General features: G+C 41.3%; 1 protein-coding gene across 1 annotated transcript in view; it reads right to left on the reverse strand.

Moving 5' to 3' along the window:
- Nucleotides 1-10082: 10082 nt before the first annotated feature.
- The window catches only part of LOC106607945 (attractin-like protein 1), a 356731-nt gene continuing 346288 nt past the window's right edge, over nt 10083-20525 (reverse strand). Inside the window, exon 30 of the mRNA XM_014205458.2 lies at nt 10083-12782. Coding sequence (XP_014060933.1) covers nt 12658-12782 — 125 coding nt within the window. The 3' untranslated portion in view covers nt 10083-12657. The remainder of the gene's footprint in view (nt 12783-20525) is intronic.

The following is a 20525-nucleotide window of genomic DNA, read 5'->3' on the forward strand; positions in this document are numbered from 1 at the left end:
TTGACAAATTAACAAACGACCAACACTGTCCCGTCAGGTACACTAGACTAGATGGAAAACAACTACCCACAACCCCAAAGGAAAAGCAGGCTGCCTAAGTATGGCTTCCAATCAGAGACAACGAAAGACACCTGCCTCTGATTGGAAACCATACCCGGCCGAACATGAAAACCAACACATAGAAAATGATAACTAGAAAAAACCCACATAGAAACAGAAAACCCAAAATACCTACAAAACAAACCCCCCCTGCCACGCCCTGACCACTCTACTATGGCAAATGACCTCGTTCACTGGTCAGGACGTGACAGCAATAAATAGGCCGTAAAGGCAAAATAATTACAATTTAGCATTACCACTGGAGTGATAGATGTGCAGATGATGACGTGCAAATAGAGATACTGGGGTGCAAAAGAGCAAGAGGATAAATAACAATATGGGGATGAGGTAGTTGGGTGTGCTATTTACAGATTTGCTGTGTACTGGTACAGTGATAAGTACGCTGCTCTGACAGCTGATGCTTAAAGTTAGAGAGGAGATATAAGAAAGTTCATAAGAAACAAGAAAGTTCTGAAAATGTTTGACTGTTCCCTGGACCTGGGCCTAGATTAGGGAACATTCTCAGAACACCTCTGGACAAATTCAAGTCAATCCCACTTGAAATACTCTAGGAACAAAACATGAATCCAAAAACAGATAAGCTTCAATGCACAAATACAGAAAAATGGACAATACTGAGAAGGGAGGGTCAATTTCATGCATGCACTTTTCCACAATGGAGCAGGAAATAGTATGTAATGGCTGTATGGCCTTTCTCTGGACATCATACTAGGAGGGGGTTGTTTAGCTGGAATGGGGTAGAAAGACAGCCAACGGGGTTGACCTTTCAAATCCCACAGATTAGGGAACGCCTCATAATTATTACATCACATGTTGTTACATAGTTTTTTCTGAAATCAACTCAAAATGTCACTGGTGTGGTTGTTTCAACAGTATACCAGCTGGTACTTCATGTAAGTATGTTTCTTGTAGGCATTTTCTTAATGGACAGAAATAATGAATCTGAGACAATATGTTAGAACATGTTATACAGACTTTGACAGAATGCAGCAGCAGCTGTGACAAACACAATGAAATGGGACTGTCTGAGGGATATTGAAAGGATGCACTGAAGATGTTCATGCTGGTTTGGTAGCGAGAATCAGCTCTTACAATTAAGTTAAAGTGTTTGGTTGATATGTGGCTTTTATATTCATCCAGTCCTCTTACAGAAGGCAAAACAACATACCCTAATCTCTAGTGGACAGACGCACGCAACATTGATCGAGTATCTGAAGTGATTTTGCAAGATTTAAATTCTGGATTTCTGAGAATAATATGTATCAGCTGAGGTTGAATGGAATGTGTTTCAAAGAATAACACCAATGTTATATAACCAGGGATCCCATCACGCACAATATTTCCAATCATATACTGTAAAAGAGAATAGATGGAAATGGCATGGGCTAAAGGAGGATAATGCCCTTTCAGACAAACAGAAAATGTTTTATTAATGTCAAACAAATGCAATGCACAACCTTGAAATTAAAGCCCCCCAGCAAAAAGGGGAACAGTAAAAGAAAGATATTGAACATTAGTTCCCCTAAATGTAGGGAATAACATTTTTGATAGCGAGAGTAAAACTGCATTTTACATTGGAGATGTGCTTATTAAGAAGTTCGAAAAACTAGTCTATTGACACTAGCCTCTGCCGAAATGGATAGAGAGCCGGTGACGTAACTTCCGCTTTTGGATGTTAATAATGTGACACTCCATCTTAACTCCTCCTCCACATTTACTGGATTGGTTGAACAGTGCAGAAGAGAACCTATCCCGACAGTTTTTGTCTTCACGTCAAGACCAGTATGTAGGGGATCTAGTTTCAGCCGTTTCTTTTACGCCTGCTACGTTAGGTTAATTGACCTAACCTTGAGGAGGCTTCGATGGGGTTGAGGTCAGGGCTCTGTGCAGGCCAGTCAACTTCTTCCACACCGATCTCGACAAACCATTTCTGTATGGACATCGCTTTTTGCACGGGGGCATGGTCATGCTGAAACAGGAAGGGGCCTTCCCCAAACTGTTGCCACAAAGTTAGATGCACAGAATCGTCTAGAATGTCATTGTATGCTGTAGCGTTAAGATTTGCCTTCACTGGAACTAAGGGGCCTTGCCCCAACCATGAAAAACAGCCCCAATACGCATTGTGGCAGGTAGCGTTCTCCTGGCATCCACCAAACCTAGATTCCTCTGTCGGACTGCCAGATGGTGAAGCGTGATTCATTACTCCAGAGAATGTGTTTCCACTGCTCTAGAGTCCAATGGTGGCAAGCTTTACACCGCTCCAGCCTACGCTTGGCATTGTGCATAGTGATCTTAGGCTTGTGTGCAGCTCCTCGGCCATGGAAACCCATTTCATGAAGCCCCCAACGAACAATTCTTGTGCTGACGTTGCTTCCAGAGGCAGTTTGGAACTCGGTAGTGAGTGTTGCAACTGAGGACAGATTATATTTTCGCGACATGTGATTCAGCACTCAGCGGTCCTGTTCTGTGGGCTTGTGTGGCCTACCACTTCACGACTGAGGTGTTGTTGCTACTAGACGTTTCCACTTCACAATAACAGCACTTACATTTGACCGGGACAGCTCTAGCAGGGAAGAAAATTGACGAACTGACTTGTTGGAAACGTGTCACTCTATGAAGATGCCACTTTGAAAGTCACTGAGATCTTCAGTAAGGCCATTCTACTGAGAACTGCTGTGTGCTCGATTTTATACACCTGTCAGCAAAGGGTGTGGCTGAAATAGACGAATCCACTAACTTGAATTGGTGTCCACTTTTGTGTATATAGTGTATTCACCTCTTGACTTTTTCCACATTTAGTTGTGTTACAGCCTGAATTTAAAATTGATTACATTTTGATTTTTTTTGTCACTGGCCTGCACACAATATCTCATAATGTCAAAGTGAAATTATGTTTTTAGACATTTTTCACAAATGAATAACAAAAAATGAAAAGCTGAAATGTCTTGAGTCAGTAAGTATTCAAACTTTTTGTTTTGGCAAGCCTAAATAAGTTCAGGAGTAAAAATGTGCTTAACAAGTCATATAATAAGTTGCATGGACTCACTTAGTGTGCAGTGAATTTCAAACACAGATTCAACCACAAAGACCACAGAGGTGTTCCAATGCTTCGCAAAGAAGGGCAACTATTGGTAGATGGGTAAAAAAAAAAATAATGCAGAATATCCCTTTGAGCATGACGAAGTTATTCATTACACTTTGGATGGTGCATCAATATACCCAGTCATTCCAAAGAGAGGAAGGAAACCACTCAGGGATTTCACCATGAGGCCAATGGTGATATTAAAACAGTTACATCGTTTAATGGCTGTGATTGAAAACAGAGGATGGATCAACAACATTGTAGTTAATCCACAATACTAACCTAAATGACAGAGTAAGAAGAAGGAAGCCTGTACATAATACAAATATTCCAACATATGCATCCTGTTTGCAATAAGGGACTAAAGTAAAACCCCAAAATGTGTCAAAGAAATTAACTTTATGTCCTGAATACAAATCGTTATGTTTGGGGCAAATCCAACACAGCACATCACTGAGTCCCACTTTATATTTTCACGCATGGTTGCGGCTGCATCATGTTATGGGTACACTTGTCATCTCAAGGACTAAGAAGTTTTTTTGTTGATAAAAAAGAAACGGAATAGAACTAAACATAAGCAAATCCCATAGGAAAAGCTGGTTCAGTCTGCTTTCCAAAAGACATTGCAAGATAAATTCATCTTTCAGCAGAACAATAACCTAACACACAAGTCCAAATGCACACTGGAGTTGCTTACCAAGATGACATTGAATGTTCCCGAGTAGCCTAGTAACAGTTTTGACTTAAATCGGCTTGAAAATCTATGGCAAGACTTGAAAATGGCTGTCTAGAAAGGATCAACAATTAACTTGACAGAGCTTGAAGAATTTAAAAAGAATAATCTGTAAATATTGTACAATCCAGGTTTGCAAAGCTCTTAGAGACTTACCCAGAAAGACTCACAGTTGTAATCGCTGCCGAAGGTGATTTTAACATTGACACAGCGGTGTGAATAATTATGTAAATTAGATATTTATGTATTTAATGTTCAATACATTTGCAAACATTTCTAAAAACATGTTTTCACTTTGTCATTATGGGGTATTGCGTGATGGGTGAGACAAAAACAATTTAATCCAATTTAATCAGGTTGTAACACAAAATGTGGAATAAGTCAACGGGTATGAATACTTTCTGAAGGCACTCTAGCTCACTGAAAACCCCCACGGGCAGTTTATGTCATATGGACAAATGGTTTATGAATACTAATAAATGTTTAAGCTATAATTATTCCACTGTTTTATAATCCCTATGTAATTATGAGGCTAGTTTAGAATCGTACTGTATGCCCCTTCAAATTATGATATTGTAAAGATATACTGATCTAAATGATCGTGGGTCACAAATTAACTTGTAATTCTACATTAATGCATGGTAGGTCGTATGAGAAAATGTATAACTAATTGATTCAGATTAAACCCATTCCGATGGCATGAACCAGTGACACTACTCACTGGCAGAGTCTTGTACCAGGAAAGTTGTGACATAGAAGTCTCCCTCCCACACAGGCCAAAGAACCATACTTTCCCATCACTCTTACCATCTTTCCTATCTCATCAGATACTAATTTCTGTCACTATAGTTACTTTTTTCCCTTTCTCTTTGTTCTTGGTGAGGAGAAGGCCTCCTTTTGTTGTGGTGAAGAGCACTATTGACAGTGGTCAGGATTGGTTGATAGAAGAACCATTCTTCTCAAGCTTCGGAGCTGTGGGTGTAAGGGTCCAGGGGACAACCATGTGCTTTGTAACACGGCCGGCCCTGCTCAGTCATTTACCATAAGAAGTGGAAATTACCCACCGCAATTGTAACATAATACCATAAAGATTGAGGTCTGGAAGTGGCATCAATCATGTGAATGTGGGTCGGTTGACCCTGACCCTGAGGTGAGTGTGGCCGGCTGGTCAGGGTCCATTAAGAGGGAGAATGTGATGGGAGGAATGAAATGGTGTGAATGAGCGAGTACACTAGGAGATGCTACAGTTGCAGACACACTTCAAACATAATGGCAGCTAAGGGTGGCATACTGTATGTCAAAGCTACAGCATATTCACAGTAGAAATGCATATGCGTGTGTGACTTTCTCAATAAATGGGTGGGTGGAATAGACAAAAAAATGGCTGGTCCAATCAGTGCCCTCTGAGAAACAGAGAGTGAGTTTAGGCAAATATTGTCTATTATATTGACAAGATATTCAAGTGACCGCTCTAACAATGGAAATACATGTCCTCAAAGGGACCATTCTAGCCAATGAGATGGCAGATACGCGTCTGAACAACAGGACATAGAGGTAGATAAAGGACTCATCATGGGCATCTCCATTTTAAAGTTGTCAATTCTCTTCTTCTTCATTGGCTGATTGCTCCCAACTCATAGGAATCCCCACCCAGTTGACTACTTTAAAAAGGTGGAAGCCATCAATGGCGATGTCCATGCCAAAACTTATATCCATGATGAGTCCTCTATCTATCTCTATGACAACAGGCTCCGATATAGAAGTTGCAAAAATACCATGTGTCCACATATCAGTGCATTCGTAACAACTTAACCATTACGAAACTTCAATTAGATCAAATAAGCCCCAGGTAGTAAATTAGCAATTACATTTTGACGTCCATACAAAAATTCCTCACTTTGTGGGCTTATTTTTGTGGACAGATTTTGTGCGGAGTAAAACCTCTCGCTTCACCTCTTCCTCTCCGGCTTATGACAAAAAGCAATGTAGACAAATACTGTGCCATCTGATTGGTTGAAGGTAATCCAATTGTTGCCAAGTTAGTTTTGAAGAAGGCCCCTCAATACAGAGGTAGGCTCAAACTGCAAGGAGGAATGCCAGACTGATACGTGAATTGAAATAGAATGGTGAACGTAGAGATCAGGATTTATCAAACACATTGGTCAAATCAGATGTACACTATCCCTGATGCAGTGAAAAGAATAATAACATCTAAAAAAATATATAAGAAAGCTTTATGCTACATCTTCTTGAGTGCGGACCAATCACACCTTTTTAATTATCTGAATTCACCGGTTTAATGCACCAACCAAACTTCTGGGAGAGCCAGATGGTCCCCTTCTGATTAGTACATGTCCTCTTAATCAGAAATGACCGTTAAATGTCAAGCGCTTTACAACGCGCAATCAGATTGAATCCCAGCCTAGGTCTCTTTGGCTTTTTACTGTAAGAGTGGGACAGGAGACTCTGCAGTCTGCTTCTATTGATTGAGTTGTTAGCATGGAGTTAACTCCAACACAGACAGTCTTTTATCTTGAGAAAACCAGTTGTATTTAAAATGGCAGGAAAGTGCACCACTTATCTCTCTTTACTAATGGCGAAGACAGCATGAGTATCGACAGTATGCAGCCCTTTCATGTATCATTGGATGGTGGACTGTTAAGTTTGAACCTAGGGGAAATCTTTAAAGATCTACACTCCCCATGCCCTATCAAAATGTCTTCACAATTCTCTGATTATTCAAGTATACAAACATTAGAGATTCAATGAAAATGTTTATGAGGAAATATAAGGGCTCTATTCAATCTGTATTGGGAAAGTTCAACATCACAGCGTGATTTAAAATTAAAGGCAATGTTCCCGTGTTAGCGGGGTCTGTATTCACGGTAAACGCTGTATACAGTGACTTCGGAAAGTATTCAGACCCCTTGACTTTTTCCACAGTTAAGTTACAGCCTTATTCTAAAATTGATTAAATAAATACAAATTGTCAGCAATCTACACACATACCCCATAATGACAAAGCGAAAACAGGTTTATATATACACTGCTCAAAAAAATAAAGGGAACACTTAAACACATCCTAGATCTGAATGAATGAAATAATCTTATTAAATACTTTTTTCTTTACATAGTTGAATGTGCTGACAACAAAATCACACAAAAATAATCAATGGAAATCCAATTTATCAACCCATGGAGGTCTGGATTTGGAGTCACACTCAAAATTAAAGTGGAAAACCACACTACAGGCTGATCCAACTTTGATGTAATGTCCTTAAAACAAGTCAAAATGAGGCTCAGTAGTGTGTGTGGCCTCCACGTGCCTGTATGACCTCCCTACAACGCCTGGGCATGCTCCTGATGAGGTGGCGGATGGTCTCCTGAGGGATCTCCTCCCAGACCTGGACTAAAGCATCCTCCAACTCCTGGACAGTCTGTGGTGCAACGTGGCGTTGGTGGATGGAGCGAGACATGATGTCCCAGATGTGCTCAATTGGATTCAGGTCTGGGGAACGGGCGGGCCAGTCCATAGCATCAATGCCTTCCTCTTGCAGGAACTGCTGACACACTCCAGCCACATGAGGTCTAACATTGTCTTGCATTAGGAGGAACCCAGGGCCAACCGCACCAGCATATGGTCTCACAAGGGGTCTGAGGATCTCATCTCGATACCTAATGGCAGTCAGGCTACCTCTGGCAAGCACATGGAGAGCTGTGCGGCCCCCCAAAGAAATGCCACCCCACACCATGACTGACCCACTGCCAAACCGGTCATGCTGGAGGATGTTGCAGGCAGCAGAACGTTCTCCACGGAGTCTCCAGAGTCTGTCACGTCTGTCACGTCTGTCACGTGCTCAGTGTGAACCTGCTTTCATCTGTGAAGAGCACAGGGCGCCAGTGGCAAATTGCCAATCTTGGTGTTCTCTGGCAAATGCCAAACGTCCTGCACGGTGTTGGGCTGTAAGCACAACCCCCACCTGTGGACGTCGGGCCCTCATACCACCCTCATGGAGTCTGTTTCTGACTGTTTGAGCAGACACATGCACATTTGTGGTCTGCTGGAGGTCATTTTGCAGGGCTCTGGCAGTGCTTCTCCTGCTCCTCCTTGCACAAAGGCGGAGGTAGCGGTCCTGCTGCTGGGTTGTTGCCCTCCTACGGCCTCCTCCACGTCTCCTGATGTACTGACCTGTCTCCTGGTAGCGCCTCCATGCTCTGGACACTACGCTGACAGACACAGCAAACCTTCTTGCCACAGCTCGCATTGATGTGCCATCCTGGATGAGCTGCACTACCTGAGCCACTTGTGTGGGTTGTAGACTCCGTCTCATGCTACCACTAGAGTGAAAGCACCGCCAGCATTCAAAAGTGACCAAAACATCAGCCAGGAAGCATAGGAACTGAGAAGTGGTCTGTGGTCACCACCTGCTGAACCACTCCTTTATTGGGGGTGTCTTGCTTATTGCCTATAATTTCCACCTGTTGTCTATTCCATTTGCACAACAGCATGTGAAATTTATTGTCAATCAGTGTTGCTTCCTAAGTGGACAGTTTGATTTCACAGAAGTGTGATTGACTTGGAGTTACATTGTGTTGTTTAAGTGTTCCCTTTATTTTTTTGAGCAGTATATATACACACATACAAAAATTTAAAAAACGTATTTACATAAGCATTCAGACCCTTTGCTATGAGACTCGAAATTGAGCTTAGGTGCATCCTATTTCCATTGATAATCCTTGAGATGTTTCTACAACTTGATTGGAGTCCACCTGTGGTAAATTCAATTGATTGGACATGATTTAGAAAGGCACACACCTGTCTATATAATGTCCCACAGTTGACAGTGCATGTCAGAGCAAAAACCAAGCCATGTGGTCCAAGGAATTGTCCCCAGAGCCCCGAGACAGGCTTGTGTCGAGGCACGGATATGAGGAAGGGTACCAAAACATTTCTGCAGCATTGAAGGTCCCCAAGAACACAGTGGCCTCCATCATTCTTAAATGGAAGAAGTTTGGAACCACCAATACTCTTCCTAGAGCTGGCCGCCCGACCAAATTAAGCAATCGGGGGAGAAGGGCGTTGGTAGGGTGGTGACCAAGAACATGATGGAGATCCTCTGTGGAGATGGAAGAAACTTCCAGAAGGACAACCATCTCTGCAGCACTCCACCAACCAGGCCTTTACGGTAGAGTGGCCAGACGGAAGCCACTCCTCAGTAAAAGGCACATGACAGCACACTTGGAGTTTGCCAAAAGGCACCTAAAGACTCTCAGACCATGAGAAACAAGAATCTCTGGTCTGACGAAACCAAGATTGAACTCTTTAGCCTGAATGACTGGGAGACTAGTCAGGATCGAGGCAAAGATGAATGGAGAAAAGTACAGAGAGATCCTTAATGAAAACCTTCTCCAGAGCATTCAGGACCTCAGACTGGGGCGAAGGTTCCAACAGGACAACGACCCTAAGCACACAGCCAAGACAACGCAGGAGTGGTTTCGGGACAAGTCTCTGAATGTCCTTGAGTGGCCCAGCCAGAGCCCGGACTTGAACCCGATCGAACATCTCTGGAGAGACCTAAAAATAGCTGTGCTGCAACACTCCACATTCAACCTGACAGAGCTTGAGAGGATCTAGAGCTTCAACAAAGTACTGAGTAAAGGGTTTGAATACTTATTTCAGGTCTTTTTTTGGTAATTTTTGTTATTAACAAAAAATTCTAAAAACCTGTTTTTGCTTTGTCACTACGGAGTATTGTGTGTAGATTGATGAGAGAAAAAAACAATTGAATAAATTTTAGAATAAAGACTGTAACCTAACAAAATGTGAAAAAAGTCAAGGGGCCTGAATACTTTCCGAAGGCACTGTATGTCGGCTCAATCTTAAATGACCTTTACATTTCTATTGCGCAATATGCAACGCTTAAGCTATACAAATTGAATAGAGCCCCTAGTCTTGAACGTGTAATAAGTTGCGTAAGACACATTACATATCAAAATCAACACACATTCTATATCTGAGCAATCAAACCAAGTCCGATATCAGTATCTTTAAGTACTCTCTGCTTGTAAATCAATCAAATTGACATCCGGTGCATCAAATCAATAAAGCTTGAGAATTGAGAGGCAAAAAAATACAAAGGAGACATGTTTTAATCACAGTATGAAGAAGCATCAAAATGTTTAATTGTAACTTTACATAATATGCCCATAATTAACAAAATAATGAGGTGAGCTGCTCTTCATTCATACAAATTTCAACAGATCTGTGTAAAATACATGTAGTTCACCTGACCGGAAAACATCAGATTTATCACATTTCTACATTTCTTATGTACATTTAAAAGTGTGATCATTTATTAGGGTTTGTTTACAATGATTTACAAGACAAAGCGTGACACAGAACATAGGATGCTTCGGATAAAAGTGTAAACACAACAAACTTCAAAGTCATACAGAGAAAACAAACAGCCCAAATGCCAAAAATATGCATGCATTCTTCCTTCCTCCCTTCCTTGAAGAAATCCCAGGTAGAGAGTGGGAAAGGAAACATATGTAACATTTTGGAACTGAGAATGGTATAGGCTGAATAGAGTTGCAGGATCCAAGCTGAGTTAGTGTGTAACACAAATTAATCGACCTGGATATTGAGGTTAAATTAATCCTTTGGTTTTTGTCTTATTAACATACTGTACAAGAAAACATTAGAACTAAGTACAATTTGTTAGAAGTTGCCTTTTATGACTGTATGCCCTTGTCATTCCCTTAGAAACACAATCATACACAATCACAATAAAATATGGCAAAATAAAAAAGGAGTAGCAATTAAAATATTATTTTATATTCTAAATCTATACTTAAATAAATCAAGGAGTCTTGATATGTATAAAGTATATGTGTTGACAGATACTGAGAAATATGTTGAAACATCTTCACATACAGTCAGGTCCAAAATTATTGGCACCCTTGATAAAGATGAGCAGAAAAAACAAATACTGAGCTATATTTTATGCTAAAAAAATGTTTTACTTCCATTATTTTACACTAATACAATTGCCCAGACAAAGAGATTTAGTTTAACAAGTAATATATATATATATGAAAAATCTGAAAAAATAGAACTGTGGCCATGCACACCAGTGGTAGATTTGGCGTTGAAAGAAGGATGCATACGCAGAAAATAACCCCATACCCACTGTAAAATAAGGTGGATTTTTGATGTTATGGGGCTATTTTGCTTCCACTGGTCCTCAGGCCCTTGTTAAGTATGGCATAATAAACTTTACCCAGTACCAGGACATTTTAGCCAAAAACCTGGTTGCCTCTGCCATGAGGCTGAAACTTGGCTCTAACTGGGTCTTCCAGCAAGACAATAACCCGAAGTACACATCAAAATCCACAAAGAAAATGGTTAATTGACCACAAAATTAACATTTTGCAATGGTCATTTGTCTCAGGAAATCTGTGGTCGAACACCTATGGTTTGAATTGAAAAGGGCAGCCCATTAGGATCTGGAAAGATTCTGTATGGAGGAATGGTCTAAGATCCCTCCCAATGTGTTCTTCAATCTCATATTATCCTTGCAAGGTGAAGTATTGTGTGTATTCCCGCTAGGACTACCCATATGAAAATGTATGCACACACGACTAAGTAACTTTGGCATTTATTATTTTGATTATTATTATAATAGGTATTGAAAGGTTTTCAAAACAGAGTGCCAATAATTTTGACCCCTATCTTTTGAGAATGTTTTTCATTACTTAAACTCTTTCTCTGAGCATTTGTATTAGTATAAAATCATATAATTTTCCTTTTTTTATACATACAATATAGCTCAGTATTATGTATTATTGATTTTATACAGTATTTTTTGCTCATCTTTATCAAGGGTGCTAATAATTTTGGACCTGACTGTATATGACACATGGAGAAGACATGCATTTAAATGCCATTCTAAATGTTATGCCATTGCTCTTTGACAATGAAGTTAAACATAACAAACACAGGCATGTTTCAATACTGATATACCAGTTTTCTTCCTTTTTTCCCGCTGTTCTTTGCATCTGACTTCTTTATTAGCCCATGACATGCTGTACTGCTGGTAGGCTAAGTCATGGGAGGAATCCTCAGCACAGGATACATTACCTCAGAGTGAGGCAACCATATAGTCAAGTCACAAGCTATTCTATCTAGAACCATAGGCTGCTCTGTTCATTTAGTCTGGATTGAACTTGGGCAGACCATACATTAAAATAAAACATAAAGGAGCTTTTATCTTTGTATCAAAATGAGCACACATCTCACCAGCAAGAGGCCCTTGGCATTGTTCTTTCAGACTCACGTCACATGACATTCAAACTTCCAGTGCCGACCTGCTCTTCCTGAACTCTTAAGGAGATGTATTCACAGGGAGGAAGTGCAGACTACAAACTTCCTGGCAGAGAGCCAATGGGACGTCCAGAACCCTCCAGCTGGGCTGGGCAGAGATCCAACCAGAGAGCAGACAAGTCACTCTGGAAAAAAAAACATTACAGGGCGTGGAGATGAGGCACACTTTGCTTGCTGACACTCAACGTCTCAATAAAGGGATTCTGTTATCACCAGGTTCACTTCAGCACGCCGTGTTGTTGAGAGACTGATAAAAATAGAGCAAGAACTCGTCATAAAACAGAAGCGTTCGCGGTCCTTTCAGGTGCATTCCGGCTCCCCTTTTGGTCAGGCGGTTCAAACACAGGTCCCCTGATGTGTTACTGCGTGCAGTTTGCGGTTCTTCAGGCCATGGTACTTATCTTTGAAGTCTCCAGGTTTCTGCTGCGAGGTGTCAATCAGGGCACTGGCGATGGCAATGCCTACAGGGAGAAACACATGGGGAAGGTGAGCTTCAAAGAAGACACTCAGCAGTGTGGCAAAGTAAAACACAGCAGACAGTAATTAGCTCACTGCCTCCCGCCCGCTTAAACCCATTCCCAACTCCCAGAAACGCTTCCCAAACTCTTGCCCAAGCCCTCACATATCAGAGTTCAGCAGGAGGCGAGGGACTACATGTCACTGAAGCATAGCTCTATACCTCTCTAGGCTGCTATGGGCTGTTCTTTTTCTCAAAACAACAATCTGATGGTCTGCTATTTTCTCCACAATGCAAAAAAAAAGCAGAGAATACAATGACACCAGATGCTTACTGTAGTTAATATGGATTTTCAGTATGGCTTGCCCTCTGTACAGCGGTAGGCTTGACTAGTATACTCATTAGGACAAGAAGTAAATCTCCTAATATGCAGCCCAAAAAACTAAAGAGAAAAACAAGGAAAAACTCTACATGTTTAAGCGTTTCACACACCAGTGATGCCTGGGTTTTTGCAGAGGGAAAGCTGATGTCTAATGAAATCAAATTTGTATTTGTCACATGCGCCGAATATAACAGGTGTAGTAGACCTTACAGTGAAATGCTTACTTACAATGATATGTGTGTGTGAGTGCGCGCAGTGTGCCTATGCATGTGTGTGGTCAAGCCACAGTGCGCCTTAGGTAGGCATGGCAACAATCGCCTCAGTGTTCAATCCCGCCGCCATGGACTAGAGGCCAACCCTCAGCACCGATTACAGAACAAGATGTCTGAGTTAGAGAGGAATAGAGAGAGGGACAAAGTGGGGGTGGAGGAGAGAAAAGAGCCTGGGCTGACACTCTTAGTCTACAGCCTGACGTGTCTGGTCAGTGGAGCCAGTCCTGTCAGCCCTTTCACTCCAAATCACAACCAGATCCTTTTCAACACCGTTACCTGACACTTTTTCTATAGCAATCACTATACGTAACACTGCAGCTAATATGTCTGACCTTGACATCCAAAGCCATCACTACTATTGGATAGAAACCACCAAGTAACTCTTGAAAGAAACTTTCCACACTTGAAAGTAACACTTTGTTTTACTGTAAATGAAAGCTTTTCAAAGAAAACTTTTTCATGAAATGTTTTTAGTTATCGTTATAGATGCCAATTTGGTGACTCAACCAAAGATGAAAGCTTACAACAGCGGTTCCCAAACTCGGTCCTGGGTCCCACCCTGGGTGCACGTTTTGGTTTTTGCCATAGCACTACACAGCTGATTCAAATAATCTACTAATCATCAAGGTTTGGCTATTTGAATCAGCTGTGTAGTGATAAGGCAAAAACCAAAACATGCCCCCCTTGGGATCCCCAGGCTGAGTTTGGGAAATGCTGGCTTACAACCAAATAGCTTATTTTTCATGATTGCTAATTAAAGCCAATGCCTTCTGGATAACCAGAGATATGCATCTCAAATCAAATGAATTGGACAACATAATGAAATCAGGATACAGGTGAGCGGAGGTGAAGGGCGCTCCCTGCTAATGCAACCTACTAAGGGAATTGTTTTGTCAGGTGAGGTTGCTGGATCACTAACCCTGATGTACAAAGTGGTTTGGAACAGGAAGGGCTTTTCTAGCACTAGGGACCCCTAATACATATCATTTTCAATCAAACAGGAATGGGACATAATACTATGATACTAAGATCTGACCAGGGTTTCAGTGAAGAGAAATACAGTAAAAAGGCCAGGTCTTTCTTGAATGTGTTTATTTTTTATAAAGGTTAAATAAAACTAAAACTAAATACGAAGAACAAACGCATTATTCTGATGGCAACTTGTAATGAAATATAATAGAATTAGTGTCATCTGCATGGCAATAAAGGAGCAGAGTTACAGTTATCACTTTCTAACACAGATTACAGCTGCTTGACTTTCAGGTTTAGCTTTCAGTATTTCTGCTGACCAGGCAGGATTTCTCCATGAGCTACTGTTGGTTCCCCATTATTCAAATAGCGTCATTAAGAGTGAGAATCCTTGTTAAAACCTTGTCCTAGTTTGATACACTACATGACTAAAAGTATTTGGACATCTGCTTGTCAAACATCTCATTCCAAAATAATGGGCATTCATATGGAGTTGGTCCCCCCCTTTGCTGCTATAACAGCCTCCACTGTTCTGGGAAGGCTTTCCACTAGATGTTGGAACATTGCTGCAGGGACTTTCTTCCATTCAGCAACAAGAACATTAGTGAGGTCATGCACTGATGTTGGGTGATTAGGCCTTGCTCACAGTTGGCATTCCAATTCATCCCAAAAGTGTTCAATGGGGTTGAGGTCAGGGCTCTGTGCAGGCCACCGATCATGACAAACCATTGCTCTATGGACCTAGCTTTGTGCACGGGGGCATTGTCATTCTGAAACAGGAAATGGCTTTCCCCAAACTGTTGCCACAAAGTTGGATGCACAGAATCATCTAGAATGTCAATGTATGCTGTAGCGTCAAGATTTACCTTCACTGGAACTAAGGGGCCTAGCCCGAACTATGAAAAACAGCCCCAGACCATTATTCCTCCTCCACTTAACTTTACAGTTGGCACCATGTATTGGGGAAGGTAGTGTTCTCCTGGCATCTGCCAAACCCAGATTCAGTTATTGTGCTGACATTGCTTCTAGAAGCACTTTGGAACCCGGTAGTGAGTGTTGCAAGCGCTACGCGCTTCAGCACTCGGAGGTCCCGTTCTGTGAGCTTGTGTGGCCTTCGACTTTGCGGCTGAGCTGTTGTTGCTCCTAGACATTTCCACTTCACAATAACAGCACTTACAGTTGACCGGGGCAGCTCTAGAGGGGCAGAAATTTGACAAACTGACTTGTTGGAATCCTATAACGTTGCCATATTAAACGTCACTGAACTCTTCAGTAAGGCCATTCTACTGCCAATGCTTGTCTATGGAGATTGCATGGCTGTGTGCTCGATTTTATACACCTGTCAGAAACGTGTGTGGCTTAAATTGCCGAATCTACTAATTTGAAGGGGCGTCCACATACACTACATACGAAAGTATCTTCACCTGACAATGTGGTTGACAATGTTGACCAGATGTGCAAGCCTCATCTCAAAGTCAGTTCTTTTTGTAACTGAATTGAATGCATACTCTGTTTCTAAATCTGTTAAATACAGATTATTAACAGTCTTTTAAATCCTCATCAACCAAACTGGCAGGACAGATATTATCTGAGACTAGGAGCGAATGAAAGAGTCACATAAGAGGATCTACTCTGGGTCAATAACCTCTGCTTCCCACTTGGTGCTCATATCACTGTCAACAAGCTCTCCACTCACAACTGCACAGGGGGAACAGTAGGAGACAAGATGACGTCTCTGATACCCTCAGAATAACTGGACAACACTGTAGTCCAGCCCAGCCTGCACTGTAGGTCAGAGAGAGAAAGAGAGCCCTGAGTCTGGATGTGAATAGACACTATGCCTGGAAACAGAACACCTTACACTAGCATACCCTTACATTCCCAATAATGGCGACATAAAAGGAAAAGGGATTAAGAAAAAAAGAGCAATTATATCTTTATTTTGTATGCGTTATCTTTCCTCGACACACTCAGCAGCGCATGTTAGTTTAACGAGCTTAGAAAAAGCCAAGGCCACCGGACCACGAGGCTGTGATGGGAAACAGGGCGTCATGGTGGCAGCACGGCAGAGAGAGATAGAGAGATGGTCAGGAGAGCAGAAAAGGAGAGATAACTGGGACCCTGATTGTGTTTTTCCTACATTTTCCATCGCTTGCTTGGGAAACTTCAAGAAAATGATAAACCAATGCCACATTGAACTGAGACTGGGAGACTTACAGTGCCTAGTGAAAGTTTACGCACCCCTTGCACAGTCTTCAAATTCTATTGCCTTAAAATGAAATCTAAAAAGGAATTACAGTAGATTTTTTCGACTACAGATCTACACCGAACATTTTCCTAATTAATAAAAAATAAAAAATAACAAAAATGTCTTGATTGTGTATGTTTTCACACCCCAGAGTTATTACCTGGTGGAAGCACCTTTGGGAGCCATTACAGCTGTGAATCATTTTGTATAAGATTCTACCAACTTTGCACAACTCTTATGGCAACATACTGTATATCTATTGCTTTTGTCAAAATTACTCAAGCTCAGTTAATGTGAATGGAAATCATTGATGGGCAGCAATATTCAAACCTTCAAAAATTTAAGTCAGGACTGAGACTGGACCGGAAGGAACATTCACAACTCTTGGAAAGCCATTCTGGTGTGTTTTTGTCAGTAATGTGTGCAATTTACCCTCTGAAAAATGTAACTACATATATCCCACGGTAAGATTTACAGAAGACTGTGGGTTTTTTGAGCCTGACAAATTCTCCTGTCCCTGCCGATGACAAGCATACCCATAACATGATGCTGCCACCACAATACTTGAAAATACAGAGGGTTTCACTCTGTGTTGTATTGAATTTGACTCAAACTTGCAGTTTTAATTTAGGCCAAAAAGTTAATTTCTTTGCTGTGTTGTCTTGCAGTATTACTTAATGGCCTTGTTGCAAACAGAATGGAGGATTTGGAGTGGATTTTTTAACACAAGCTTCCTTTTCACTTTGTCATACAGACCAGTAATGTGGAGTGAAATCAATGTTGGTGACCCTCTGGGTATTGTCAGGTGGCACCATCATGTAATGGCAACACACTATCACCCATTATTGTGAAATAGACACATTACTTATTCAAAATTTGTGACAGGCACATAAAAAGTAAATTTTTTCATGTCCACCACACGATTTTCTTCCTAACGCATTTGTGTCAAGTAGAAGATTTTCTTCATAAAGAATTAAAATGTGTTGTACAGTGAGGGAAAAAAGTATTTGATCCCCTGCTGATTTTGTATGTTTGCCGACTGACAAAGAAATTATCAGTCTATAATGTTAATGGTAGGTTTATTTGAACAGTGAGAGACAGAATAACAACAAAAAAATCCTGAAAAACGCATGTCAAAAATGTTATAAATTGATTTGCATTTTAATGAGGGAAATAAACACCAGCTTACATATAAAATATTTTGGCTTATGGAAAATATATTTCACAGCAGTTTAGATGATACAATGCAGGGGACTTGCTTCTTTTTCCACATAAACTGAAATTAGGTAAACTATTAGAATTTTTGTAACCAGGAAATGGCGGAGCTATTTCTGCATAGTGCACCTTTAAACAATTTTGACAATAACAATGTTGCCCTAAAAGTTGTGCAACGTTGGTAGAATCTTATACAAAACGAGTCTCAGCTGTAAATGCTGCCAAAGGTGCTTCCAGCGAGTATTAACTCTGGGGTGTGAAGACATATGCAATCAACACATCTTAATTTTTTTTGTTATTCATTTAGAAAATGTTCTATACTATTTCTTTCACTGAAAATGTGGAGTAGGTTGTGTAGATCTGTAGGTTTGGCAGATTACATTTTAAGGCAGCAAAATGTGAAGACTGTGCAATGGGTGTGTAGACTTTCACTAGCGACTAGCTTTACAGGCACCTTGGCTAAATGCAAGTCGCTGGGCAACGAGGGCACCACCACAGACCGCACTCACTCAACAGATCTCTCCTTCTCTATTTATCTCCCTCTCCATATGTCCTTCTCTCTCTCTCTATTACTCTCTCTGTCATGGCAGGTCCACCTCTCCTCCTGAATAGGCAGATTATTGTTGATGAGAATAGGATTGCTGTGTTTGTATGGAGACTATGTTTAAACTCCTAAGAACATGCTGGTATCTGGCAGGGAGATGGTTTTCTTTCCTGTGCTGACATAGTAAGTCTGTCTGAGAAGCCTGACTTTTAAAAGTACACACCCTTTCTCAGCCATTTTAGAATGTTGAAACCAACTTCCCTATATTCAGGGGAAGTTCCTCACTAAGCAGCTAGTCCCAGTAGGTTGGAAGGAAGAGTAAGCAGATTAATACAATAGCCCCCCCACTCAACTATTGGACTGAAGGAATACATTAGGCTTGGTTAGATCCACCGCTCCCCTGACTTAGACAGATTTAGTAGTGTGTTTGTGTTGGGAGATGGGCAATGATAGACTCCAGAGTGGAGGGATTTGGTGCTTCTTCTGGTCTCCTCGGCAGAGCACTGTAAAGCCAGTGACACACAGGGGGCTTAGAGAAGTTGACTGCTTCACCAGCTTGTAATCTCTACACACAGACATGCCTGGGGAGAGGAGTGTATGTGTGTGTGTGTGTGTACGTACACGTGTGCGTTCGGCATGTTTGTGGGTATGTGTGTGTATGTGCAGGCAGATTGTCTATACCAGACAACAATAAATACAACTAAAACTTCTACTACTTGTAGAGGATGGAGTTGAAATGTGACATTTCCTCCACGGTGTTATGTATGGATATGGTTGGTATGGAACTCCTCTGAGTAACTTTTCCTATGAAGATGAGCCCTTTATCCACCTGTGCTATCCTGGGAGCCTCAGCTCTGCTGATCTCAGCATTACAGAACAATGTGTTTGAGCTCTGTACCAGACAGGACTGTGCACTGCTCTACCCAGCATACAAACCCCAGGCTCGCAACATCCAGGCACTTTAATCCCAAAATCGGAGAAACCGTCAGGATCCTAAGAGGCGGATTAATATGGCGCAGGTGTCGCGATAACGCAGGATTCTGAGTTTTTCACGCAGAAAAGGAAAAATAAAACCCAGAAAAAATTACTTACTGCGATTTGTAAACGCAGATTTAAAATTATTCTTATTGTAAATTCTGCTCGGTTCAGTCAGGGTTCGCACCAGATCATGAATGTAAAAGGACTAATTTTATGCTTCAGTTGCACTTCTCCACTTCTATAAAATATTTTTGCTCTAGTCATTGGATCACCAGACAGCGCTCTGACTGACGTGCAGACTTCTTTTCTCCGTGTACTTTCCCCAGGTGTAGTTTCTTTCCGGCAGCAAGTTAAATTGAAAGATTAACTTCAAGCAAAACATTAGGAAATGTAGCTGGCTACATTTTTTCTATGATAAGCCTTAGAAATATGATGGTCATGCATTGTTTTTGCCAAAATACCTTGCTTTTTCATTGTAAGCTGATTTACATGTGTGGCTGCAACCAACTGTTGTCATCTGATGAAAATGATTTCCTGATGAATATGTTGCACTAATGTTTTCGGTGTGAAGAAAAACTATAGTTGCATGCCCCTTATCACTCTATTGAAGCAAAAAAACACTGTTGACTTTCAATATAAAACGCAGGTGAAATGTTTTAAACACAGATTTTTTGATGGTCTTCGTTTTGTAAACGCAGATTTCTGAAAGCTAATGCTAGCACTGCTATAGAGTTCTGAACCACCACAAATGTAGCGAGGAGGGAGGCTGTCACTTTCTTTCAAAGATTTGAATTCAGGTTCTCAAATCAAAGTTGATCAAATCAAAATCAAAGTTTATTGGTCGCGTACACAGTTTAGCAGACGTTATATCGGGTGCAGTGAAATGCTTATAAAATGGTCGCACCACACCGACACCGCTGTGAAGGCGGCGCAACAGCACCTCTACAACCTCAGGCGGCTGAAGAAATTTGGCATGGCCCCAAAGACCCTCACGAACTTCTATAGATGCACAATTGAGAGCATTCTGTCGGGCTGTATCACCGCCAGGTACGGCAACTGCACCGCCCTCAGCTGAATGAGCGATCAGCTCAACGCATCACCGAGGGCACGCTGCCTGCGCTCCAGGACACTTACAGCAC

This window comes from Salmo salar, chromosome ssa01, assembly GCF_905237065.1.
Source record: "Salmo salar chromosome ssa01, Ssal_v3.1, whole genome shotgun sequence".
In the NCBI taxonomy this organism is placed as follows: domain Eukaryota; kingdom Metazoa; phylum Chordata; class Actinopteri; order Salmoniformes; family Salmonidae; genus Salmo; species Salmo salar.